The sequence below is a fragment of the Phascolarctos cinereus genome, unplaced genomic scaffold, assembly GCF_003287225.1.
Source record: "Phascolarctos cinereus isolate Bilbo 61053 unplaced genomic scaffold, phaCin_HiC Scaffold_3;HRSCAF=262, whole genome shotgun sequence".
NCBI lineage: Eukaryota > Metazoa > Chordata > Mammalia > Diprotodontia > Phascolarctidae > Phascolarctos > Phascolarctos cinereus.
Genome location: NW_027555736.1, coordinates 55,917,637 through 55,944,720, shown reverse-complemented (window position 1 = coordinate 55,944,720; position 27,084 = coordinate 55,917,637). Strand labels below are relative to the sequence as shown.

At 38.6% G+C, this 27,084-nt stretch overlaps 1 protein-coding gene across 5 annotated transcripts in view; it reads left to right on the top strand.

Annotated features, from left to right (window-relative positions):
• KCNMA1 (potassium calcium-activated channel subfamily M alpha 1) overlaps window positions 1-27,084 on the top strand; it is a 909,315-nt gene that overhangs the window by 856,442 nt on the left and 25,789 nt on the right. For 3 of the 5 annotated variants that reach the window (XM_078150867.1, XM_021006026.2, XM_078150866.1), the window contains 2 exons: window positions 15,625-15,738; window positions 21,196-21,326. In XM_078150867.1, the coding sequence (XP_078006993.1) occupies window positions 15,625-15,738; window positions 21,196-21,326 (245 nt within the window). Of the gene's footprint in view, window positions 1-15,624; window positions 15,739-16,503; window positions 16,588-21,195; window positions 21,327-27,084 lie in introns of all 5 variants that reach the window. The other 2 variants (XM_078150865.1, XM_078150868.1) reach the window with 1 other exon arrangement.

Here is a 27,084-nt window from a genome sequence, read left to right as displayed (position 1 = left end):
AACCCTACTTCTGAAAGCAGAGTAGATATACACATGCCAACTATGTGACCATAGGAAACGAAAGTATCACCAGCTTCAATAGTCTGTCCCATAGAGATTATAGATACAATGGAGTTGGGCAGTTAACATTGGATATTCTATGAGATATGTATGAGGAGACTGGGAGTTTTACTATTTTGAGGAGAAACAGTTAATCATGATGACTGAAGCTAGAGGACAGAGGAAAAGGACCAAGACAATTTATTTCCTGAGAGGACTGAGTTAACAAAGAGAATTCTTGAGAAGAGACTTTAATTAGTATTCTGAGAGATCTGAATGGTGGGACTGTGTTTCTAGAATTGAGAAATCAGCAGTTGTAGTAACTTTGTATTGATGTAGATGCAGATGTAAATGTATACATCTACACCTACATAAAAATATGTGTATAGATATACAGACATGTGCGTATGTATATCTATGTGTACATGTATAATATGTATGTATGCGAGTATTATAAAAATGAACAGAAGTTTATGGGAAAATAATTTCTCCAGCTTATTAAACATATATTGAGAATCTTTTAAGTAACACTAACCCTTCAGAAATGGCTAGATGAAAGTTTTCAGCAATGGGAGGCTATTATACACAAATTGCAGGGGTATGCCCTGCATATCTTGGCAAATATTTCTTTTACACTGAATTAATTTCCCATGCATTTCAGATACGGACGTTTTAGTTTGCTCATGATTAGTGATTCTGTCTTTTGCCATTGGCTCTCATACAACTGAACAATGGCATTTGGCATTTTAAATGGAAAAAAGACATTTGAACTGCGTGACAAATGCTGAAAAAACAAAACCCATAGCACCCATAACATAAAGCAACTGTTTATAATGTAGAGGTGGTTACCTTTTAAGCCGATCTATCATTTTAATGAGCTCTTTGCATTTCTTTGATTAATGTTCAGACAAGAGGGAGGGGAAACAAAGGGTGTAATAGGAACAGAAAAAGTGTGGCCTTGGCAGCATGAGGGGGTCTTCCTATTTATTTTATCCTTACCCACTTAATATTGCTGACTTGCCAATTTATACATCTGTCTTTGCCCTGATGCAAAGTACTCCTGTAGTTTATAAGAAATGTAACCTACCATGAAAGAGAATCTTCTAATTGGCAAACCAGCTTTAATTTTTAACTCTAAGGGCAGTGTAGGGAAAATAACCCTGAACAGATGGGCAGGATACTAGCATCTACTCTCAAGCCAGTTAGTTAGTAATCACCTCCACCATGGACAGATCTCTGCCCATAATAATAATTCACATTTTTGTAGCATGTTAAGGTTTAAAGCTCTTTCCTCACAACAGTGCTGTGAGCAATGTGTCACTATCCTCATTACAAATGAGGAAACTGAGACTCAGAGAGGTGACATGACTTTTCTTAGGCCTCACAGCTAGAAAAATGTTTGAGCTGAAATTCAGACCCAAGTCTCTCAACTTCCAGCCCAGCATTATTTCCATGACAACACATTCACACATAGAAAAGTAGGTATCCAAGCCAGGAGCCTGAAAGTTCATCTTAATAGGAATATTAAAACAGAAAAGTAGGTGATGTGATCTCATTTGATATTAATAACACATTATTCATGTCACAAAACAAGGAGATATATGCTTTCCAAAGATGTTCTCTCCTGTCATTGAGGAAGAACAAGGCAGAGTCCAAGACAGAGCAGGATTCCTTATAGAAATGAGATACCTCTTTATGGATAGCGTTGTCCTCATTGCATATAATGGTACCACCTAACTGAGAGCCATAATACCTCAAAAGAATCTGACTGAACTAAAAAAATAAGTAAATAAGTGAATTGAGAAAGCCTATTGGCCAGTCTTCGGTGTGCATGTGGATGAAAAAACTATAGAGCTTGTCCATCAATATTTCAGATACTGAAAATGAACAGTGAACTGGGCCCAGCATTGAACAGGTGAAGGAAAGTGGGCTGAATTGCCCTCAGGACTCTGCATAGTTTGTTTGTTTTTGGTTTTTCTTTTTCTTTTTCTTTTCTTTTTTTGTTGTTGGTTTTTTTTTAGTGATTCTAAGTATCTCTATGTAACAAAAGTCTATCCTTTTAATGCAAACATTTTTCCAGTGATTTATAGTTGAATATTTTGAGACATCAGAGTTTTGAAAAAAATGAAGTTGAGGAGTACTCAAAGGGCGGTGGAGAGATATATGGTGATTTGGGGCTGTAGCACATCAGCCTCACTGTGTGCCAGTGGTATTTTACCCCCACTGGCTTTGTCTTAACAAATTGATTTGAGGGCATTTTATATGATGCTCACTTGGGACATGCTTTGTTCAGCCTGCCCCCGCTTGGAGAGACAGTACAAATAATGATGATATCCATATGTGTGCATGATTTTTGTATGGGTGCTCTATTTAAGCCAAGTTGGATCCGTATCACCATACAATAGCTTGCAATCTAATGCGCAGGACGGACTTTGTGTCTTGTTTCCCTGTCCCAAATCCAAGTTCTAACAAGTGAAAGGTGCCTTAAGCAGGCTGCAGGACTGCCTCCCCTGGGACATTCATCAAAGGCAGAGTCTCCAGAAAAATAGTATACTTGAATATATCAATGTAACACATTTGTGGATGGGAAATAAGGCTCAGAATTATAGCTCAGGCCTTCACCCTGTCTTGGAGAAATCAGCAAAAAAGATTTTTTATAGCATCCAAAGAATGGAGATGAACTCATATGCATTCAATAAACATTCTTTTCACTGAAGATTGAGCATTTGAAGTATTTTACCTGGAGCTGGGAGAAGGCCTAGTGATGTGGTTCAGATCTGAGAGAGTTGTTTGAAAAGGTACCATATAAAAGGGATGTTCTCTGTGGCCAGAAGGGATCTATGTGACTCTGATCCTCATGTCTGTAGGCACTGTGTGGGAGATAGTTATCATTCTATGGTCATGCTCATCTCCATCACAATATGCCCAGGTTATTTGGCCTAAACCAGACAAACTTGTAGGTTAAATAAGCCTGGGAGTTTTTCCTCCATCTCCCCTAACTTCTAGCACTATCCATGGTGCTGTACCCCACTTCCAGATTTTTAAGTGGGGATTAAGAGTTTTTCCTCCATCTCCCCTAACTTCTAGCACTATCCATGGTGCTGTACCGCACTTCCAGATTTTTAAGTGGGGATTAACAAGGTAGGAAGGTCTTTGGGCAGTGCATTTTTCAGAAAAAGCCACGTTCTTGCTAAACAATCCTTTTTGATTGAGTAAACATAGGTCAGCTGCCCAGCCCTTCCGGCTTGGTGACTCCAACTTCATGGGAAGCCACTGAAAACAGCTGTGAAAAACTATTATGAGGTTAAACAGAGACTTTTTCCTTTTGCTGGATTTCTCTTGCAGCCATTTATGAAAATCTATTCCCCAAATCAGCCCTGTGCTCGTGGATTTTTTCCACAAGTTAAAAAGCAATTGTGCTCCTAGACATGGAATTTTCTTTCCTTCATGTGCTGAAGAATTTGTTGGAATACATATTGCAGAAATGACTGCTGTGGTTATTACTGCAGCTGCTCAGGGGAGCTATTCAGATGCCTCATTTATTGGAGCTTAATAGATTAAAAGTCCAAATTGAGTCTCATGATATAAGCCTAATCAAGTTCTAATCTGCATAATTTTCCCATAAGCAGCTATGGGAAATTTGTATAATTTATGTTTCAGCAGTTGCCAATCATGTGTTAAATAGCATTGTTGCATTTACTTATCAAAATATTTTTATTGATCTTCACTTCCTCTGACATTTGACTTAGGGAGTTTTGAGGGTTTTTTTTTTTTTTGGAACTCATAGGATATTTAATTTATCTCTTGGATAATGTAATAGGAGATGTTTCTCTTGATTTTTAACATGCCTTTCTAGATCATTTTTAACTCTGATCTTTTCCTTTTACAACAGCATATTGAATACCTGTCTCAGCATGCAGAGATGATTCAGTCTAATTTATTTCCCAAGTTTAACATAGCATATGGATTTCTAACCATCATTTATATGCACACAATAAAAGCTAATTTGGACTTACATTTGAACCAATTCCTTTATGTTAAATCTATGGAAGAGGTGGTGGAGAAAGAGAGAGTGAGAAGCCCTGACTTCGTTTCTCCATCTCTGCCATAGGAGATGATGGATAAGGAATTTCCTTTCTCTCTCTTATTGGGGGATTTCACCAGGGAAGATTTAGAAAGTGCTTTGTATTTCCCCTAAGAAAAAGCAATGTAATAAAGCATTTATTATATGTACTAAACTGTGCATTGATGCTGCACAAAGTGCGTTAAGCCTAACTACAATGGGTCCCTGTTCTGCTGTTCCCTGCTATTGTTTAAAGGTGAAAGCAATAAAATAGTATGGCCAATCCAACCCTGGTTGACTGCCTTGGTTGGGAAATGAGAAGAAGGGAGAAGGGAACCAACAGAAGAAGGGAACAAAATAGCTCCATGCTCAGGGTGGTGAGGACAGAAGGACACTGGATTTGTAGGGAGCCTAGAATATAGAAGATGCTTAATAAATGCTTATCGGGTGATTCATCCCAGATTCACATTCCAGATCTGTGACTATCTCTGCAGTCTTAGACCAATGGTTTCCTTTCTCTGAGCCTGAGGTCTTCAACTATAAAATATGGAGGGTGGTCTAGATTATTAAGCATTAAGAGATTAGTTTTAAGAATTTTAAGTAATTTATGATTAAGTATTGAGATATCCAGAAGAAGGGGAGCGATTGTTCATTAGTGCTGGGTATGGTGAAGTGGCATCTTAGAATCACAGCAGTTTTAGAGCTGTCAGGGACCTCAAGAGCTATTAAGCCTAACCCACATCAGAAAAGGTTCTTTACAGTAATATACTCAAGTGGTTATTTAATCTTTGGCTAAATATCTAATGAGGAGGGACTCACCACCTCTTGAGACAGTCCTTTTCATTTCTGTGCTGCCCTTAGCAGGTTGTTCCTGACATGTAGCCAAAATTTTGGTTTTCTCTGTTGTCATTTCCACGCTTTGTTCCTGATCTGCCGTTTGGGGTTAGATAGAAGCAGTGTGGTGCAGTGGAAATAGCATGGCTCTAATGTTAGAGGCCCTATATACAAATCCTTCCTCTGATGCTTCCTACCTTTTGGCCTTGGACAAGTCACAGCCTCTCTGGCCTCAGTTCTTCATCAATAAAATAAAGTTGTTGTTGTTATTGTTCAGTCATTTTTCAGTCATATCTGACTCTTTGTGACTCCTTTGGAGGTTTTCTTGGCAAAGACACTGGAGTGGTTTACTGTTCCCCTATCCAGCTTATTTTATAGATAAGGAAACTAAGGCAAACAGGGTTAAGTGCCTTGCCCAAGGTTACACAGCTAGTAAGTGTCTGAGGCCAAATTGGAACCCAGGAAGATGAGTCTTCCTGACTTCAGCGATCTATCCACTGCACTCCCTAGCTGTCCTAATTAGAGAAAGGGCAGGTCAACAAAAGAGTGAAAATAGGATCCAGGGGAGTAAATAGTAAGTACAGTTGGGAAAAAAGGCTAAATTTTTTTCCCCACTTATTTTTTTACCTTAAGTAGAAACTTAAACCGTAGTCAGTGGTTGATGGTCATTTCACCAGAGAAAGTACTGGGCAACAACTGTGGATGTTTTTTTTAATTCCAATTTTTTATTAATTCATTTTGATTTATCAATAATCACTTCCATAAGTTTTAAATTTTCTCCCTCTCTCTCCCCTCCTCCCACCCCCAGACAGCATGCAATCTGATATAAGCTACGCATATACATTCCTATTAAACATATTTTCACATTAGTGATATTGTAAGGAAGAATTAGAACCAATAGGAGGAACCACAAGAAAGAGAAAAGAAAACAAAACAGAAGAAAAAAAATAGTGAATAGTATGCTTCGATCTGCATTCAAACTCCATCGTTCTTTCTTTGCATATGGATAGCATTTTCCATCATGAGACCTTTGGGGATGTCTTAGATCCTTGCATTACTGAGAAGGGCTAAGTCTATCAATGTTAGTTATTCCACGATGTGGCTGCTACTGTGTACAACGCTCTCCTGGTTCTGCTCACATCACTCAGCATCAGTCCATGCACATCTTTCCAGGTTTTTTTGAAGTCTGCTTGCTCATCATTTCTTATAGCACAATAATATTCCATTGCATTCATATACCACAACTTGTTCAGCCATTCCCCAATTGATGAGCATACTCTCAATTTCCAGTTCTTTGAATAAGGTTAAATTTCAAAGAAACCAGGTGTGTAGACAGTTTTGGCCTTAGACAAAGAGTTTATATACCATCTCGTACCTTCACTGGAGTGAAGGTTTTCCAGTCTTCTTGAACCTTGGTGTTTGAAGCTACCTTAGCCTCCTGGCTTCTCCACGTGCATCCAACCTTGTGACCTAACTGGTTTAGATTTATTAGGGTGTGCCACAGAGGACCTGGCATGAACCACCCTAGCAGGTGAGCACAGAGTCAGGGCCAGGAATATAAATAGCTGTCATAAGAGACTCTTCAGGGAAAAAGGTTGAGTTGTACAATCTGTGACATACCATATCTGGCCCCCTGATCCATTACAGCCATATAGACTTAGAGCTAAAAAAGGATCTTTGTGGCCATCCAGTCCATTTTACAGATGAGGAAATTGGCCCAAGGAAAATAATTAAGTGCCTTCCAAGTTCACATAAGTTAGGAGCATTAGGGGCAGGATTTAAATCCATGTCCTCAGAGTCCAGAGTCAGTGTCATTTCTCCCTTATTTATTGACTGCTTGTCCATATTCTCAGCCCCTATAACTCATTTCCCTGCTCATTTCAGCCCTTGGATTTTTGCATGCCAAAGAAATCTTTGTATTTATCTGGCCTGGCCTTTTGGTAGACTCTTACATGCATCTTGTTTCAAACCCTGCCCTTATAGCCAGGGTTTAGGGCTGGAGAGGGATTCATATGCCATATGATCAATGAATAAATGAGCCAGAAATAGGTATTCTGAAGAGAAAAAAAAAGATTTATTGAAGATGTGACAACCATCTTGAGGTATTTTAAGGGCCATTGTCTGAAAGAAACAGAAGCCTTATTTTGTAATCCTCAAGAGGGGAGAACTAGGGACCAAATGGTGGAAGTTACAGACAGTGATGCCGGTTTTGGTTCAAACTAGTACTTGTGTATCAATTTGAGTTGTTCAAAAATCGGGTATGGGGTGCCATTTCTAGTAGTGAGCATCTTATACTGCAACTATTTGAGTACAGTTTAGGTAGCTATGTATCAGGGACATCATAGAAGCAATTCACATAGAGGGTAGCAAATTTTATTAGATGTCCTATAGGGTCCTTTCTAAACCCTAAGATCCTACAATCCTAGATTACTCTGTATTCTAGTTGTTCACCTAAAGTGTACTCTGATTTTGGAATTGAAGATTAGTTACTCTGATGTAGTGTTTTGCTCAACCAGAAATTCCCGGGCCTGCTCTGGAGAGATACCCCTAGGTGGTCATAAAACTCTCAGAAGTTCATACTCCAAGCCCATTTAAGTTTAATTCACTTAAATTTAAAATACAAATTTATTCCATTTACAAATTTGGTAACAAAGAGCACTTGTCTTGCAGAATCTAGTAGAACATTGGCCATCTTTTGTCCCCAACCTGACAGTCCCTATAAAGGGAGATTGGGAAGGGAAAGCAGCCCCACAACACCTGGTTTCCATCTTTTAGAAGAGCTAATAGAGGGAAGTAATGGAGGGAATAAGTAATTTCATAATAGCGACTAAACCCAAAAGTAGTCAGGGAAATGATACAATGTTGCAGCTGGTAGGTAGAAGTCCAAGTTGCTAGTCCACGTCAGATTGTCCAGGGTTCCTTAGCACTTTGCGCATTCAAATCATTTAAATTCAATGATTATACAACTTTCTAAGTGTGTTATATCTCCCCACTACCTTATCCCCCCACCATTTCCTATGCTCTAAAAGTCTTTCTTCCTTCATAATGTCATCCCCAGATAACCCCAATCTAAGGCAATCTTTGATTTGCTTTCACTATCTTGAGAATTTTACAAATGTGCTGAGTCCCAGATTGTCATATACTTGCTCATGCGTCACCTTGGTTTTATTCTTTGTTCATAAAAATTGTCTCCTTAATCAAACTAGAGTCTTCTCATCTGCAAAACGATGTTTTTTATCTCCTTTCCATTCTCCCTACTAACATAGATGCTTTGCATACAGTCGATACTTATAATGTGTTTTCTGAATTAATTAACACTTGGTTGAAGTCCAGTATTAAGTTCGATGATTTATCCATACTCATCCTTCTCAGTAAGAAAATCCCGTGTTTGTTTTACAGCTATTGACATGAAACAAATCCTTTTGCAATTCTTGCTAAAGGACTTAGTTTGAATGATTAACACAAGTGCTCTGCCTGACAGAGACCCAGCTCAGCCTTCAGAACAATCACCGTACTTGGAAGAGAAAGCCTTAGCGAGGCCTTTTTATGGGCAATCCAAATCCCCAGGCTTGGATATGTTCAGCACAGAGTATAATCAAGTATGGCCACTGATAGTGGAAAGGAATCCAGAGGATAGTAATGGAAACAATGAAAAGGGGGATGGAAAAATGTCTGAAAAGCCAATGATGGAGGAGTACCTTTAAGGATAGGAGTACTCCTCATAAGAAATATGACCCCCGGCTTTCGCCTGAATTGATAGATTGATAGATGCAAGAGACTTTTTGGTAGTAGAATCAATAGGTTTTGGCAATTGAATATGGTGGCACCATTAACAAAAATAAGGAAGGTTAGGTTTAGTGGAGACATCATATAAACTTGTCATTGAGGAGAGTGAATGGCCATGTCTTAACCATTTAGGATGTGGAATTCAAGCCTGCCTGGGGCTTCAGGGAAGAAGAGCTTATCTTGGAAAATCACGTCTAATATTGATTACTTTCATGATTTCATTGTTATCCCACCCAGTTAGGCCCGAAAGAAAGAATGGTGATATATCTATGGAGGTATGAGTCCAGGATGGGAGGCTCTTACTCTTGATGTGATTTAAACTGATTTGAGGGAATTATCAGATCTGAGGGAATCTCATTCTCTCTCTCTCTCTCTCTCTCTCTCTCTCTCTCTCTCTCTCTCTCTCTCTCATAATCATTAGTCATCTCTCCCAGCCAAATCAGTGGTTGTTCCTAAAATTAATTTCCCATGAATTAGTCTAACTAATGAAAGTCATGTTTCCCAGTTTCATTATTCACTGTATGTTGCTTAGGATTTCTGGAGGATTTCATGGGCCTGTGATACAGACCCACAGCGATCAAATGCTATTTTTCAATGAAGAGATTAAAGGTCAAAGAAGGTTTTTTTTTTTCACCTTTGAAAACATACTTGGAAGGGCCAAGGCATTCAGTGACCAAGACAACCTTTAGATCTGCTTTTTTTTTTCCTTTACCAACTGCTATAGTAATGGATAGTATAGATGAGGTCAGTTGGCACCACTTCAGTTTTTCAGAAGTTGGACTCCTAGCTCCCCAAAAAATTACAATTGAGAGGATGGAAATAAATTTAAGAATGTGGAGCAGACCTCCTACTTCTGACTTTAATTTTCTTATGGTAAGATACCTAAGAAGGTGTTATGTCTAAGGGTTCATTGACAACCAAACAGTAGGGATTAAAATGAAATCCTATTCCTTTTCTAAGAGCAGATGTGTTTGTCTTGGGGAGGTAGGTAAGGAGAAGGTACACATTGAAATCATAATTATAACTACCTATATTATATAGTGTTACCATTACAGAATATTTCCATTTATGTTATTTTGTTTAATGAAAATAAAAACTTTAATGAGTAGATGGAACAAATATTATTATTCTCATTTTCTAGATAGCAAAACAATAATTCAAGGGGGCAAAGTGATCCCATAGCTTGAATGTGATAAAATTGAGGTCTGAGCTTAGGTCTTCTGACTTCAAATTCAGTACTCTTTTCACCGAAGTCATTATTAAGGCTTTTTGTTCAAGATTTTTAAAAAAATATTAAGAAGTTTTATTTCAATAAATAAGAACCGCTACATTTGGATGCCAACACTTCAGTACTTACAGGAGACATATAATAGATACATATACATGTATATATACATACACATGCCCCTATACATACATATGTGTATATGAATGAAAGTGGAAACAACACTTAAAAAAATATGAATTGAATAACATTGATTTGACTTCACCAAATACATTCAGAGGGAATTTGTACTAGAGGAGGAAACATTTTAAAGGCATTCAGGAACTGATTTTCAAGATAACTCAGAGGACCATATTCCAAAAGAACAGAAAAAAAATAAAGATGGCACTATTGCTAGAACAAGCCTTCAGCAACTGCCAATTCATATGCCTACTTTCTCTTCTCTGTATTTTTTTGTAAAAATGGTCTCTTGATATAGGGAGGGTATCCTTGAAAAAAAAGTTATGAGAAAAGAATAAACAGCTTTTCTCAAATAATTTTCTGTGACAGACCACATTTTCACATCCAAACATTTTACTGAGACATGTAGAAAATATGTTATCTTTCTGTGATTATTTTCACTAGTAACAAAACACACACACACACACACACACACACACACACACACATTTGACTCAGTAGAGTAAAAGGCAGCCTTAAAGGCTCTCTCTCTAACAAAGCAACTCCCAAGTGTATGAAAAGCCAATACAAGAATCTTGGGAAGACAGAACTACAGAGGTGATTTTGTTCCATGATTGTTTCATCATCAATATCAAATAAGGCATAAAGTGTTCACCATTATCATAAAGGCTGTTTTTTTTTGGGGGGGGTAATCCAAATGAGATATCCCCCATCCTTCCCTGCAGTTGTTCATAGCTGTAAATGATAGTGTAGTTATTACAGAGCACTTTCAGCCGTCTTCAAGGAAATCCATTGCTGTGCAGAAGAGCTCACTCTAAGAGACCACACAGGAAGAGACAAACAAACAGTTCATATTGCCCAGATCATGACAAGTAGTTGGATGGCAGCCAAGACAACTGGCCAGCACTGTAGCTGGACGATGATTTGATTCAGAAATGAGTAAGAGGAAAATGTACTAGTATGTATTTAAGGAATTTTCTATAGATTTCAGTGATTTCCCATGTTCCTTCCCACCAAGAAAACCCATCTTCTCCTGGTAATGCTCTCTGGAAGTGAATCATGGAATTATGGCAAATCACAAAGAAAAGAAAAGACAATGGTAAGTGGTAGTAGGCTTCAGGCTATTACTAATAGTGACTTTTGAGGATGGAGTGACAATAAAAGCCTATATCAGCTACATAGAACTGGAAAAGAAAGTAGATTGGGTTTCCATACAGATATTGTACATATGTCCTCTGCGAAATCATAAGGTATTGGAGAAGAGTCTTTGCATGTTTGATGGGTCATCTGTGAAGGGTTTATGCCAGGACATGGTGAAGTATCACCCAAAATGAAGAGGCCTATGGGGGTTGTGTTAATCACTGGGAGGAGTACCCATGATAGTGAGAGCACAGGACTACAGAAATACTGATGGATATTTCAAGCCAAGTGTACCACCTCTCCACTCCCGTCCTTGGGGTGATGCTGAGGAGAAGGGGAAAGCAATGGGCCACCTGCCAATTTGACAGTTGTGAATGCTAATGGAACGAAGGGAAATGGAATATGAAAGAAAAATAAAGTCAGACTAGGAGTTGGGCGTGTCATTTCCAAATAAACGTTTCATGCAAAAGAATCAAGTCTTTTCAGAGCTGAAAACGGAGTCTTTAAAGAAGATAAAATCAAAGCATTGCCTTAGCTTGTTCCAGGTTCTGTAATGAAATACAGTTTTCCTAATATCCTGTGACCTGAATTTCTCCCTGCTTTATGGATGCTATTCCTTGATGTACAAACCTGTATTTTCTCCAGTCAGCATTCCATGATGGCTGTCAAAATACAGGCCATGTATTATGCATATAGCATTACCGATTTAAGGTGTTTACTTGTCAAGTTGAAGAAATTCAGAAACGTCATATTCACTGAATCTGCATGGCTGTCACTGGGAGTTTTTCATGCCTTTGAATGAAACTTTTGATGAAAACAATTCAGGTTTTCCGTTCACTTTTCCAGATGAGGGAAACAGCGAGCATTTTAAATCCATGTTCTGGGTTATACAGTTGGCTGAAAACTCGTGTTTTTCTCGAGTCTAGAAGGATGGACACTGAAGCTCTCCCTAGTTTCCTCGACAAAGATGTCATGCTGTCTTTCAGAAAGGGAACTCATTGTGTTCAAAATACATTCAAATAAAAATTAAAAGGAAGTGCAATCAGGGAAAGAAAATTAAGTAAAGCCAAGGGTTTTTTTTTCTTCTGAAAGTATAAAAGAAAGTTATGCCAAGGAGAAAGAAGAGGTAGGATCTGTCCATTTTGTGGTGTAGGGGATAGAGTAATGGACTTGGATCTGGAAGGCCTGAGTACAAATCACACTTATTAGCTGTGTGAACCTGGGCATGAAACTTCCTAAATTCTAAAGTGTTAATTAAATATTAGCTATTTTATTGTTGTTATTATTATTATTATTATTATTATTATTATTTACTTTGGGTCATGCCTTTTGTGCTACAAGAACAAAATGTAATACTTCAGCCCTGGAAAGTCTTTTCTTTAGCCTCAGTTTCTTTATTTGGAACATGAAGAGATGGACTCAGTCTATATGATTTGTTCTAGCCCCCTGGGAGACTGTGATTTCCATAAAGCTCCAGATATCTAAAAATGCCAACCTCGTCTTCATCTCATTATGTCACCTTGGAAAGACAATTTGGCAAAAACAGGGAGCTAGTGATCAAATTACCTTCTGGGTATATATGAAGTCGATTTATCTGGAGGCAGCTCATGCTAGGTGGTTAGTTCTTTGTCCTGGGCACCTGGAAAAATAACAAGTGACCTCTCATTCCCAAGCATCTAGTTCATCAGTTATTTTATGCAGCAATCTGCTATGGAGACAGGTAGAGAGACACACAAAGTTAATGCAAACCCTGCCATCATACCTGCCCTCTGTGTGAATGGGAGCAAACCAGCACTTGCTGAATTAAGCTAATAGTAACATTTACCATATGCTGCCCTCTGCAAAATTAATTTCAGCTGAATAAAAATTGTTCCTGCCTTGCTTAGTAATTACTCTAAGAAATTATCAAAGTCACATGAGATGGCCATTCAGCTTTCCTAGTAGCCTAAAGATTTTCTCATCTTTCTTATATGCATATACTTCCATAACCCTGATCTATATTTATGCAAACATGTATACTCAGTATTAATGATTGAGACCCAGAGTGCCAACAAGGAATATAAAAAGCAGAAATTAAACTGGCTACCTTACAAATTGGTTTTGCCCAGAAACCCACTGGACAAAGTCGGTGTGTAAGTTTGAGAGTTCACTGTAGGTTTGGGTAGCAAAATGGATTGTTAGCACCTATCTCAAACCCTTCAGGGTAGTCAACATGATTTTTTAAAAAGGAAGAAAGAAGAGAGAAAGAAAATAGGGTGTGGGAAAGGAAGAAAGTATGGAGAAAGGAGAGGAGGAAGAAAGGAGAAAGATAAGAGGAAAGAAAAGAAGAGAATAAAATAAAGAAGTATAAAGAAAGTAGAGGAAAGGACTGACAAATAGATGAAAGGGAGGAGAAAAGAAAAAGGAAAGGAAAAGGAGAGGAGAGGGCATGGAGACAAATAAAGAATGGGAATAGGAAAGGAAAGGAAGAAGTAGAGGGAAGAAAGGGGATAGAGGATGGAAGGAGAAGAATGGAAAGAGAAGCAACTGAAAGTTTGTTTGTGGAATGCAAATAGAGTGCCAATGTCAAAAATGGATGTATGGTTGATGATCTAACTTGTTGATTCAACCACAGCTCATGAATGATACTCTTTCAGTTGCCTTTCTATTACCCAAGAATCCTCTTGGATGGAAGAATCAGGATCTGAAAAGGTCTCAAAAGGCTAGAATAGTAGGCTAAAGCTTTGATAATATTTATTTTTTAATTATTAATTAACATATTTGCTCCTTGTCTGTGATTTCACTCCTATATGAAATGCCTGGTGAAGAAATCATTCCTTTGTGTCTTATAGTTTATAGAAAATTGCCTGGGACATTGAGAAGGAAAGGAACTTTTATGGTAACCTAGCATGCATGTGACCAAGAGAGACAAGACTTAACACAAGTTTTTCTGATTCCAGGGACATACTCAATCCACTGTGTCATACTACCTCTATGTTTGATAAAGATAAATATATTATCTTGATCTTGGTTTAAAACAATTGGCCATTGACCTAAGAATCAAGAGACCTGAATACTAATTATAGTTTTGTTAATACCCCATCACTGCCGTGCTTCTGACTTTACAAGCTATGTCATTTTGGGGAAAGTCACATCACCACTCTTTACCACACTTTTGTTATATGTATTGTGAGAAGGGTGGAATAGATTATTTTTAAAAGTCTTTTAGAAAGTCAATCATCCTATATAAATGAAAATTACCATAAAAAAGGGAGGGGGAAACATTCACTAATTCTAGATGAGAAAAGATTTTCTGCTTAAGAGAAGAGATAAAGATCAGATAGTCATAGTGAAGCACAAAATAAATTTGAATTTGCAGCATACTTATAGGATTTGGCTAGAAAACCATTCATGTAAAAATGACTCAGGGGATTTGGGTTTAGTGTCAACTCAATATGAAGAGCATTGTGACCTAGCAGCCAAACAGTAAACGTAATCTTAGGTAATCTATGGAACAAGGGAAATGGACCCTGCCCCCATTGCCTTCTCACCATATTTTAGGAAGTATTTTTGACCAACCGGAGAAAGTTCACAGGAGTCCAATTAGAACGATGAGGGGACTTGAAATTGTATTATGCGTGCATTGGTTGAAAGAACTGAAGATAGCCGGAAGATGAGGCAACTTGGGGAAAATATAACCAACTTTCAATATATGAAGAAGTATTGCCATGTAAAAGAGGTATTATAATTTGCTTGATCCCAAAGGTAAACTAGAATGAGTAGGTAGAAACTGTAGGAAGGCAATTTTCAGCTACATGTTGGATGAGGGAAACTTTCACTGACAATTGGAACTATCCAAAACTGGAATAGACTACTTCTTGAGGTCATGAGCGTTACATCACTGGGGGGTCTCTTAGCAGAACCTAGATGACCATATCTTGTGATATCATAGGAGAGATTCACAATATCCTGTCTGACTCTAGGATTCTCTTAGCTTATCCATTTCCCATGCCTAGGGAAATGTTTATTTTATTTTATTTTATTTTATTTTAATCAACACTGGGGCTTTTCGATAGCATTTCCAGACAATTACACTGATTGCTTTAGTGTAATCAATTGGTTTCTTAGCAACTTTCTATGACACCATATCATAAGTCAGATGTTTCCAGAATTGTATCAGAAGTCACTTAAAATTGTCTGTGTCTCTATCCTTTAAAAATCATTCCTCAGAGGAGACCATGGATATGCTTATTTTTTGTCACTCAAATTTATATTAACCTGTAATTACTCATTAGCTATCTTGGGTTTTCACTGTGCTCTAAATATAACTCCTTATGTTCTGATTCTTCCCAATTCTCCCCTCTCTCCTGTCTTCCAGGGTTCACACCACCAGGAATGGACAGGTCATCCCCAGACAACAGTCCAGTCCACGGGATGTTACGTCAGCCATCCATCACAACTGGGGTTAACATCCCTATCATCACTGAGCTAGGTAAGGGGGTGAATTTACAACCTGTTTTCCTCTTCCTCCTTCATATGGGGAAGGAGGAGATAGGCCCACTTCCATGCCTTCTCTCTTTTTGGAAAACAGCCCACCATGAATATAGACAGTTAGTGTGAATACATGAGAAAGCTATGTGACATGTTGGTACTAGGGGACGTGGTAGAAGGCTGAGAAAACTTTCATTTTCAATAAAGGCTGGGTTCCAGCTTCCTTCCCATTGGAAGCTGTCCCTGAAAGTACAGCAGAGGAGGATTTTTAGTGATGAGTTCTATCCCATTTTCTATAATGGTTTACTAAGCTAGCCTTAGCCACTAGGGAACACCTCTTCTGGGTATCATGGCAATGAAGTAATGAGGGTAAATTCTCCCACCTTTGTATGAAATTTCAGATCATCCATTCATAGAAAGTGGGTGAGTTGGAGAGGATAATTGACTACAATTTAATCCCTCCATGCAAGCTAAGGCTATATTTCATGCCACCGTGACCCAATGGACTCTAAAATTTTAAGGAGTAAGACCTTGGACTATCTGGATGTGACATTTAAAAGAGCTCCTACTGAGCTCTGGGTGGCCAAAGGCAAACTAGCAAAACCATTGAATTGTTTCCCAACCCTGCCCCCCCCATTGCAAATACAGTTGGGGGTCCTTTGTCCTTTTCCTTTAGTACTTTATCTCTCTGACACCCTCCCTTTTCTCTGTCTCTGTACTTTCTTTTCCCTCCCCTTCCCCATCCTAAATTGTTATACCCTATTAGCGAAGCCTGGCAAACTTCTGCCTTTGGTTTCAATCAATCAGGAAAAAAACAGTGGGACGCACATTCTCATGATAACCGAACTGGGTAAGAAGTACCGTTTGCCTTCACGTCACTGTCTTGTTCTATCTTTGGTGCTCTAGCCCTCATCAGCTTGTTCTTTCTTTCTCTGGCTGTAACAGAGAGGCTACCCTCATGGTGCTGCTTTGAATGTGTTTTATTTGCGGCTCTGGTTGGAATCAACTGTCTTGCTCTGGCCTTTCTTAATGATTTTCCTTTTTTTTTCCCCACCCAGCATCTGTAAACCTTTGATCACACCCGGCTGACCTGGCAGCTGTTTCCATAGCATCTTCACACCAATTCATTTTCTTTGGCCTGGGCCTTTTTTTTCCCCTGCACATCTCCCTGCCCTCCCTTCTCCTCCCTCCTCCACCTCCCCCCCCACCCTTTTCTCTTTTATTTTCTTCTTTCAACCCTCTGTCAGCTTGACTGACATATCTTCACAGCTCTCATAGGAAGTCAAAGAAGAAATATAAAAATTTCAAAATACAAAAACTAAGATTGTGCCTTCCCTCCAGCTGTTTATTTTCCTTTGTTCTGACTTTATTCGCCTTTTTCACTAGACCTTGTCTCAGATGCCCAGGTTTGGAGGCTACCAAGGCAGTGACCTCTGGGGAGACACCTTCTTCCTAAAGCCAGCGTATGAGAGGGGTTGAAAGTATTACATTAGCCAACCACCATGGCAGAGCACTGCCCCAGTGCTCTGATCCCATCTGGTCCAGAGACCTTTCTGGAAAATTCAGAATAGAGTCTCATCAGGAAGATAAAAGTATGAAGCCACAACTAAATTGTTTATATATGATTCCCCATGACTTGGTCAATGACGCTTTGGACCCAGATGAGTAACAGTAGGTGTCAGAATGGGGTATTGGTCTTATGAACCAGACAGATAGAGTCAGTAAAAGTGCTGGGGAAAGTACCTGCTTCAAATGGCAAATGAAACTCACAATCCATTTTCTTGGCCCCCCAATATATTTCAGAACAAGAGAGCTTTTAACACAGTAATCTTGCTTGTGAGATGTCCAGAAGCCGAGGAATAAATTGTCAGCCATTCAGCACTGCATTATTGTAGATGTGACTATTTATCAGAACGAAACTCTCTCAGGTCAAAAGTAAAGTGTCTCTGTTCTGTGTCTGCAACTGTGAGATAGATGTTGTCTAATATTTATAGAATTTTCTGAGAGCTTCAGTCTTTGAATTGTCTGCCACATACTCTCAAGGCTGTAAGCCTCAAGAGGTCATATGGTTCAAGCCCCTGTCCTAGGAGAAAGACCCCCCCAGGTGAGGGAGGGGCTCGCCAGCCAGTCTCTAAAGATCTGGTTCAAAATGAGTCTACCTCTCTCAGCCTGTAATGGCATTTCTCAGTCTTCATGATCAGTAATTAGTCTTTATATCCACAACATCTCATGTGCCAGAGTTGAAGTCCATTCCTCCTTGTTTTAGCCATAATACTGCCTGACATTTCTGTAAAGTGTACAGAAATCTTAACAGTTTACAAAGAGCTCTCACGGCCATTATCTCATTCAATTCTCATAGTAAGCCCGTGAGCTAGGTAATCCACATAGTCTCATCCCCATTTAACAGATGACAAAACTGAACATCAGAGAGGGTACATGACCTGTTGAAGTTCCCAGAGTTAGCAAGTGACATGCAAGACTTGAACCCAAGTTTAGTGACTCCATGTCAAATGCCCATATCACTTCCACCATCCTCGGTAGGAAGGTTGCCACTTTTATGTCATCATGCTTTGTATATTTGAAAATTATTATTTAACCTCCCTTTAATCTTCTCTTCATGAAATTATTGCTCCAAAACCAATTAAATTTATCAAGTGCCTACTACGTGCTAAGAATACTGCTTTAGCTTTTCTTTAGAAATCCTATTTTCAAGTATTTAAAACTCCCCAAATCTCTCCTTTGACAATTTCCCAGCCTCAACTTTTTTCTGTATCCCTTTAAAATTGTTGAATTGGGTGTAGGGTTTTATTTCAAACCTGCTCACTCCTTTGTAACTCTTTTTAATGACTTAAATATTCCAACATGCCATAAGAGAAGAGTCAGCCATGAGGCCACTCATCTTCATTAATGATTTCTCTCTATAAGTCCTTCTTCTGAGAACCCAGCAGTGCCTTCTGCCCATTTTCTAGGCAAATACAGAATAACCAGTAACCATTCAGGGTGCCCACATTCAAATCATGATTTTCTTTTCATTAAATTTATCATACTTATTTGTGAGCTGCTATTATAAACAAAATTGAGTTATACTTTTCAAAAATAGACAATAAAGTATCCTTAGTCAGAAGCTCACATTTTCTCTTCATTGGAACCATAACTAGGCCAAGGTGACTGGGACCTTGCCCTGGGTATGGGAATTCAGAGGATGCTAACAGTACTTACAAGTTATAAAAACAGCTTAGTTTGGCATCTAAATAGTTAAAATGGCATCCTACCAAATGGCATGCTTCCTTCCTCTGGTAGTCACACTTGAGGTGAACTTTTCCCTTCTTTGACCTTGTCCTGTTCCCTCATCAGAGGTTTCACAGTATCCCTCAGTATCTCCATTTCCTCACCATTGGCCACTGGGATCTTTCCCACATCCTCAACTGAATTTAAAGATGATTGGAGGGTATATTTTCCCCCACTTGATCTGAGTGAAGAAGTTGTTAGCTACAACTCTGCCCATCTGCCATTGGATTGTTTATTCATTTCCAATGTGAGCCAGTATCATTAGCAAGAACTAGCAAAGGCCTACCAATATCCTGGGGTTAAGTGGATTGAGGTAGACAGAGGATAAAGGCCCATTAAAAATCAGCCCTGGGGCATTCTCATGAAACTAGGAGTCTTAAATGCCCAATGGAAAGAGTAAGAGGTCAGAATACTCAGAATGGTGGACCAAAGGGAAAATTGTAGAAAATGTATGACAGAAACAATGTAGTAGCCACTAGATTAATGATGGGGATTGAGAAGGAGTGAAGATGGAATGAAGTTGGAAGGACCCAGGTAGTGTTATTGTACCTCTCTGCATCTTACTCTAGAAAAACAAAATGGGAACTTTAAAAGTTAACTCTATGTTCTTATCCTCCCTATCTCTCTTTTTTCTTTCTTCTATCCCAAACAGAAAAGACTCAAGATAAGGTACTGATAGTTTCTCACAGAAAGAGTTTTCTTTGTACTAGCTACAGCAATGGAGAGATTTTTTTAAAAAATCCCAAGAAGAAAGGTTACTGCTGGTGAGGTTAGGAAGGCATCATGAACCTCAACTTTTATCTTACTTTCACATTCAGAGAGATAGATACACACACACATACACACACATATACATATACATAGATATACATACACAAAAATACTAATTTCTGAAGTCACAATGGGAATTGACACCAATTTGTCATTGAATCTTTACTAAGTTAAGGACATCTCTGACTTGACTGGTCAGTCTGCACTTATATGCCTTGAGAGTCTTTACTGGCCATATAAAAGGTGGCATCAGTCTATTTAAAGAGAATTACGTAAGAGAGGAAGTCATTTGGGAAAGGAAGAAACTTGAATCACCCCCATGTAGTACAAAAGCTACACAATGAAATGAAAGGAGAGGGGTTCCGAAAAAGCAGAAAAGAATCCTGAACTCTGTCAGGAGATTGAAGGGTGGACTAGTGATGGTTTGGTGAAAAGAACACTAGATTGGGAATCAGAGGAAGGGAATGCAGAACCTGGGACTGTTACTATCCATTTGGTGCAGCCATTTAAACTCACTGGGACTCAAATTCCCTGTAAAAAGAGGGAGCTGTAGTAGAAGATGACCTTAGAAGTTCCTTCTAATTTGAAATCCATGATTCTTTTAAATGGTTTATTTCTTTTAGCACATCACATCTGCCAGTGATGTTACTCACTTTGATTTTTTGCTCTGGAGTTAATAAAATCATTGTCAGTAAGCCTTTAGCAAGTGCACAGTAAAATGTAAACTCCTTGAGGACAAGAGCTCTTTCATTTTTGCCTTTGTATCTCCAGTACCTAGCACAGTACCTAGCACACAGTAGGCACTTAATAGCCACTTGGTGATGAATGAACATCTGCTATGTGAAGAGCACTGGGGCCATAACAAGGCAAGAGTAAGCCACTGTGGCAACTAATGATATATCCAAATCATCTGCTTGCATAATACACTCTTTACTCATCACCATTTGGGGGTCCCAGATCTTCTAATTTGATTGCAGTGAGAAATCCCAGTTTATTCCTCTGTACTGAAAGCCACTCTCTGTCTGCGAAAGAATTCAGTCAGTCCAAAGACATGCCTCCTATGTTATCCCTACAAGAGGACCTTGCCTCTTGCCAGTGGTCCTAGGGTCATCCCAGAGGAAATGATCCATACTTTTTGAGTCCCTATGATGTCAGCCAAGGGGTTTACCTCATGAAGCAAAGAGCTACAGTCTCCATTTATCCCTCACTTCCACCCTTGCCACGCCAGGATCCGTATTTCCACCTCCTTTTTAACTTCATTTCCAGTGCCATCAAAGAGACTGCTTATTGCCTCTAAGCCATTATAATGCCAGGCTTAATTAATTTATTTGTTTATTCATTTAGCTTAGCTCACAAGGCTGGACACTGGTCACTAACTGATGTCTTATGACTTTTCTAGTGAATGATACTAATGTTCAGTTTTTGGACCAAGACGATGATGATGACCCAGATACGGAGCTGTATCTCACACAGCCATTTGCATGTGGGACAGCATTTGCCGTTAGTGTCCTGGACTCACTCATGAGTGCGGTAAGTAAGAAAATTCTATCCCTTCCTCCATATTTTGTGGGGAACCCCAGCCAGAAACCCTGATGTAGAGAAATGAAAGGAGAGGGGTTCCGAAAAAGCAGAAAAGAATCCTAAACTCTGTCAGGAGATTGAAGGGTGGACTAGTGATGGTTTGGTGAAAAGAACACTAGATTGGGAATCAGAGAAAGGGAATGCGGAACCTGGGACTGTTACTATCCATTTGGTGCAGTCATTTAAACTCATTGGGACTCAAATTCCCTGTAAAAAGAGGGAGCTGTAGTAGAAGATGACCTAAGAAGTTCCTTCTAATTTGAAATCCATGATTCTTTTAAATGGTTTATTTCTTTTAGCACATCACAACATATTTCAGAATCAAGGTATTTGTTTCTCAAGGATGGAAGAACAAAGGTTTGAATCTGGTCAGATTGTAGATAGCTTGAAAATTTGGATTTTCCCTTTTTATTAAACAAGGAAAGGATGTCAAAACAGAATAGGGTTATTATGAATTCTTTCCTTAGAATGCAAAAAAAAAGGTTTATTATACATCAAAACTTCATTTTTACTCAATTCTCAACAATTGACCAAAATAGGTCACAGAAGGACCTCTGCAAAACAAAACTTTTTAAACACGTTCAGTTTGCCCTGTGCATTAGAAAAAAACAAACCCACAGTTTAAAACAAAAATTTCAGTTTAAATTTTTTGTTCATTCTACCTATCTTTTTCTGAGGATAATAGATCATAGGATTAGAGTTAAGAGGGACCTTAGAAGTCATTAAGTCCAACTCTCATGTTACAGATGAAGAAAGTGAGTCCCAGATACATTAAGTAACTTGGTCTGGGTCATGAAGCTAGTATTTGATGCAGCATTTGAACTCGGATTTTCTTGACTTCATGTCCAACATTCAGTCCACCATGCCATTTCCCTGCCTTGATTTTCCAAAGAGTGAGGTCGTACCTCCCACTTCTCCCACCAGAGGACTCAAAAAATATCTTGTGAGGTGGGTAGATTGTTAGTGTTTCTTCTTCCAGACTTTTTATAGGTCTATTTCTCTTGGAGACCTCTAAAACCAACAACTCTGCATCAGTGGGATCTCTTCCAGGAGCAAAGTCAGAGAGCTCACCGGACCTAGCTCATGCACACCTGAAAAGGCCAAAAATAATGAGGAAGGCTACAGAAACAGTACAAGATAAGCCCCATTAAAGAGGCCTAATATACTGCACCTCTGGTTTAAAAATGATTTCTGTAATTCATTCTTTTAGAAATCTCATTTTACCTCTGATCCTAATTAGAAAGATTTCAGAAGACCATTTATGTTATGGGAAGATTAAACTGTTTACAGGCAACCTTCCTTTAGAGCTTTAAACCAAACCATCAAAATTAAAAAGCAAAATAATGAAAGGAGACATTGCCTTTAGATAGATATTCTCCTTCAGATTTTTTTTTCCAAATTACTTTGTCCCAAAGATGGAATGTAGGTGTTCAGTAGCAGGGCTGTCTGACTTCTCATACAAAGGTTCATAGGAATGTGTGTAATGGTATTTGTTGGTGCTATGTACGTGAATGTATTTGTGTGTGTGTGTGTGTGTGTGTGTGTGTGTATGTGTGTGATAATAGTAATAAGTATATTAGGATTTGAGCCACATCATTCTCTGCATCATCAGAGGGAGTGAGGCTGCAAAGCATTTTCTAAATTGGGCCATTTCACTGAATATTTCTCATTTCCAGACTGACATGGCCAGAGACTTTGGGGGAGAATAGAATAAGTACATATAAATATCACTGGCAGATGTATCCGTGCTTAAGTGCAGATGATAAACCTATGTCCATCTATTTAAAATGTACTCCATGATGGAGATAGGGGCCAAACCTGGGATTTCATTGGCATAGGGAGCTCCTGGGAGAGGAAACACTCTCTAACAATACAGGTCAGTACCTTCTCTGCTCCATGAGAAAGTTCTACATAGAACAAGAATTCTTAAATTTTTTTAGGGTTCCCACTGGCAACTATGGAGTCATTCTCAGAATAAGGCTTTTAAATACATAAGATAAAATACATAGGATTACAAAGCAAATCAGTTATGATGACATTCAGTTATCAAAATATGCAACAACTTGGAATCCCAGGCTAAGAACTTCTAATATAGGGTCATAAATTTAGAGCTGGAAAGGGCCTTAGAGGCCATAAAATCTCACCCCCTCATTTTACAGAGGAGGAAACTGAGGCATAAAAGGTTAAGTGAATTGCCAAGGATTACACATTTAGTGTCTAAGGTGGAATTGTGAAGCCAGGTCTTCCTGACTCCAACTCCAGTACCCAACCATGATGGGATACTTCCACAGCACATTTTATATGGCCTCAGTTGATAGGCATTGGCAGATGTGATACATTGAGAGCCCCTTTTCTTCCTTCTTCTGGCATGAAAGAAAAGGGAGCCAAAATCCTTCAAGAGACTCTTTTGAAAAAAGAACATGAATAAATCTAATGCAAATAGGTCCAATTTGGTTTGCCCACTGCTAGCTAGTTTGTGTATTACCCAACCAGATACTGTCCAGGTATTGTTTGAGGTGAGGTTCTCATAATTTGGAGTGCTGAAGTTCTAAAATGAGGTTTCAGAATTGTGCTTGGTTCAACCAGCAGCCAGATTTCTGAAAGCAAAACAAAACAAAAACAACGTAACAGAAAAAAATACAGTAGCTGTAAATTGCTCTATTCATTTTTTGGATTGTTAGGGTTTTTTCTTCTTCCTTTTCTTGATGACTGAGGTTTACTCAAGTATTGAGAAGAGCTGTTGTAATTAAAAACAGTTAAGAAAGAAATGGAGGGAAATTATACAACATGAGTGAGAGCCTTCCACACAATGGGAACCGGAGAATGAACATATTCCAGCTTAGGCAGCCGTTTACAAACAACACTGAAACACAATTCTATTTAGATGTCAGTGATCTCCTTTTTTTTTCTCACCCTCTTCTCCAAACTGCCATTTAATCAGGTGTCTAAACACTCACAGAATATTGTCCCTCATAATTCAACTCCTGCTGCTCACTGCCTCATTTGTGGAAGGAATAATCTTTCTATTCATCACTGCCATTCCCCAAGTAACAGATAGGGATGCCACAGATGCCGTGTCATGGTACTGTGCAAATCAACACCACACATACCTCATGAGAGAGAGAATAATTACATTTATGCCTAGATAGCTAGGAGAAGAACATCACAATTTGGAAATACATTCTTCAAGCTGAAGTCAGGGTACTATTCACAGGGCAAGTGTGAGGAAGCTGATAGTAACTGGGGCCAGACAACATGGTGGCATATTGTCCCTCCTTCCCGCTGAGGCCTTTTGCTGGTCCTCAAGGTTATGTTGACCCATAGTTCACCCATACTTCTGGAAAAAGTGGCTGAAGGAGCAGAGCCTGCCCTTGGATTCTACCATCCAGTATTTCCAAATGTCAGATCCTTTCTTACATAAGCTCTGAATTTTGTCGTAACCAAGGTAGGGGGCAAGAGGGAACCTTCCTCCTTCCAATACTGGCAACAGTATCCTATGTGCCTAGATCCCATTTGTCACTGGCCATCATTTGACCTCTGAAACCCAATTCTCACCAAATTGACCTAAATAACCAATCTAGGTTCCCTCATTGTAGTGGTAAAGAAAATAATAATAAACCAACAATATCCTCTTACAGAATCAATGGCTTGATAGCATGTCTCCAGTCAATAACTGACATTTATATAGTGATTTGAAATTTGTGAAATATTTTATATGCATCATGTCATATAAACCTCAAAATAACCATACAATATAAACTATAACATTTATCATTACTCCCATTTTATAGATGAAGAAACTGAGACTCAAAGAGGTTAATACATTTGCCTATGGTCATACCTTATGTGGGATTTGAACTTGAACCATGTCCATTACATCATGCTACCTCCCCATTTCTAGAATGATGCCTACAAGTGTGATAGAAAGAATTCCAGACCTAGAGTTAGGAGACCTGGGTTCAAATCCAAACCCCAACACTTGCAAGTTCTTAGCTTGGGCAAGTAGCTTAACCTTCATCTCTCTGAGACCCAGTTTCCTCAGCTGTAAGATGAGGGATTTGCATTAGGTAACCTACAAACTATCTTTAAGCTCTAAATCTATGATTCTATTATCCTATAATTTCTAAGCCTCAGTTTTCTTCTCTGTGAAATGGGGATAGTTAGCATCATTGAATCTTCCTCACAAGCTTGGAATACACAAAGAAATCATCATGAACCTTGTACACTTGAAAGTATTTTGAGGATAAAAAGTTATTATATATGACAGAATGTTTAATATAGAATTATGTATTAGCCATATAATTTTCACCATCCTCAGGCTGAATTGTCCTTTCTACTGTCAGATGCTCCAATTTGGTTAAGTATTATAAAATGGGACATCTTCATTTATTCATTAATATGTGCTTTTGTCCTAAGGGTAAAAAAAGAAACAATATTTGTAGCCTTCAGAGGAATCTGCAAAAAGTGAGGCTCAGAAGACTCACAGCCAAAAATATATATGCTCTGGTCCTTTCCTAGGCAGAGATCTGTAGCCCTCTGGACATTAATAGCCCAGCCTGAATAAGCAAGACTGCACATTGTTCAGGGAAGAAACAAACAGCATTTACAGTTAATACTCCTAGACATTACCACTAATGAGCTTGAGTTTATGAATATGTGTGCATGTGTATGTGTGTATTTAATGAAGTTTATTTTTACAGTTGAAGTAAACTGGAACCCTGCCTCCTTCTCAAAAAACAAACAAACCAAAAAATATGTGGATTGGCCCAAACTCTAGAATATGGTACATTAGAACATTTCCCTTTATGGAAGAACTATGGTTATCTTATTCTCTAGACACTTGAGAACCATTACCAATGCTTGTAAGGCATACTGGTAATATCACAACTAGCTATTCAAATTTGAAAACTAAATTGTATTTTTTCAGTTAACAATAATTTATTTTCTCTTCCCACTACATCCCTGCCTCTCTCCCCACACAATCAAATGGGAGAAAATTTAAAACCCTTTGTAACAAATATGCATACTCAAACAAAAACAAATTCTCACATTGACCTTGTGAAAAAAATGTATGCCTCATTCAGCATCTTGAATCCATCACTTCTCTGTTAGGACATGAGTAGCATGGGTAGCACTGATCTTCCTCCCTCATCATAGTTGGCTATTATGCTAATCAATTCTTAAATCTTTCGATTTTTTTTTTTTGAACTTTGTTATTGTTTAAATTGTTGCCCTGGTTCTGCTAACTTCATTCTGCATCAGTTCATGCAAGTCTTCCCAACTACTCAAAAGGAAGTTCTTCCATCTCTCTCCTGCCCAGAGCAAGGCAGGCACTGTCCACTGAATTCTTACTTTAATCAAAAAGTACCTCCCATGTATACTTTCATTTTAACTTCTAAAATCATTACCATAGTAGCTTGGCCTTGGACAGGGTCATATGGTCTTGTGGAAGGAGAACTAACCCTGAATTCAGGGGGTTTATGTTCTAGTTTCAGTTCTTCCAGTGAATCCGGAATTATTTTACCTCCTTGAGCCTCAGTCTCCCAACTATAAAGTGAGAATGATATTAAGTATCACTCTTAAACTCCTAAGGATATGAATAGGATAAATTGAAAACTGAGGGGTAAAAGTACTCTGGGAGCAAAAGCCCTAATATGTAGAAAATGCAAAGGTCTCTTATGTGTTGTCTTTTTCCTACAAAAGATTG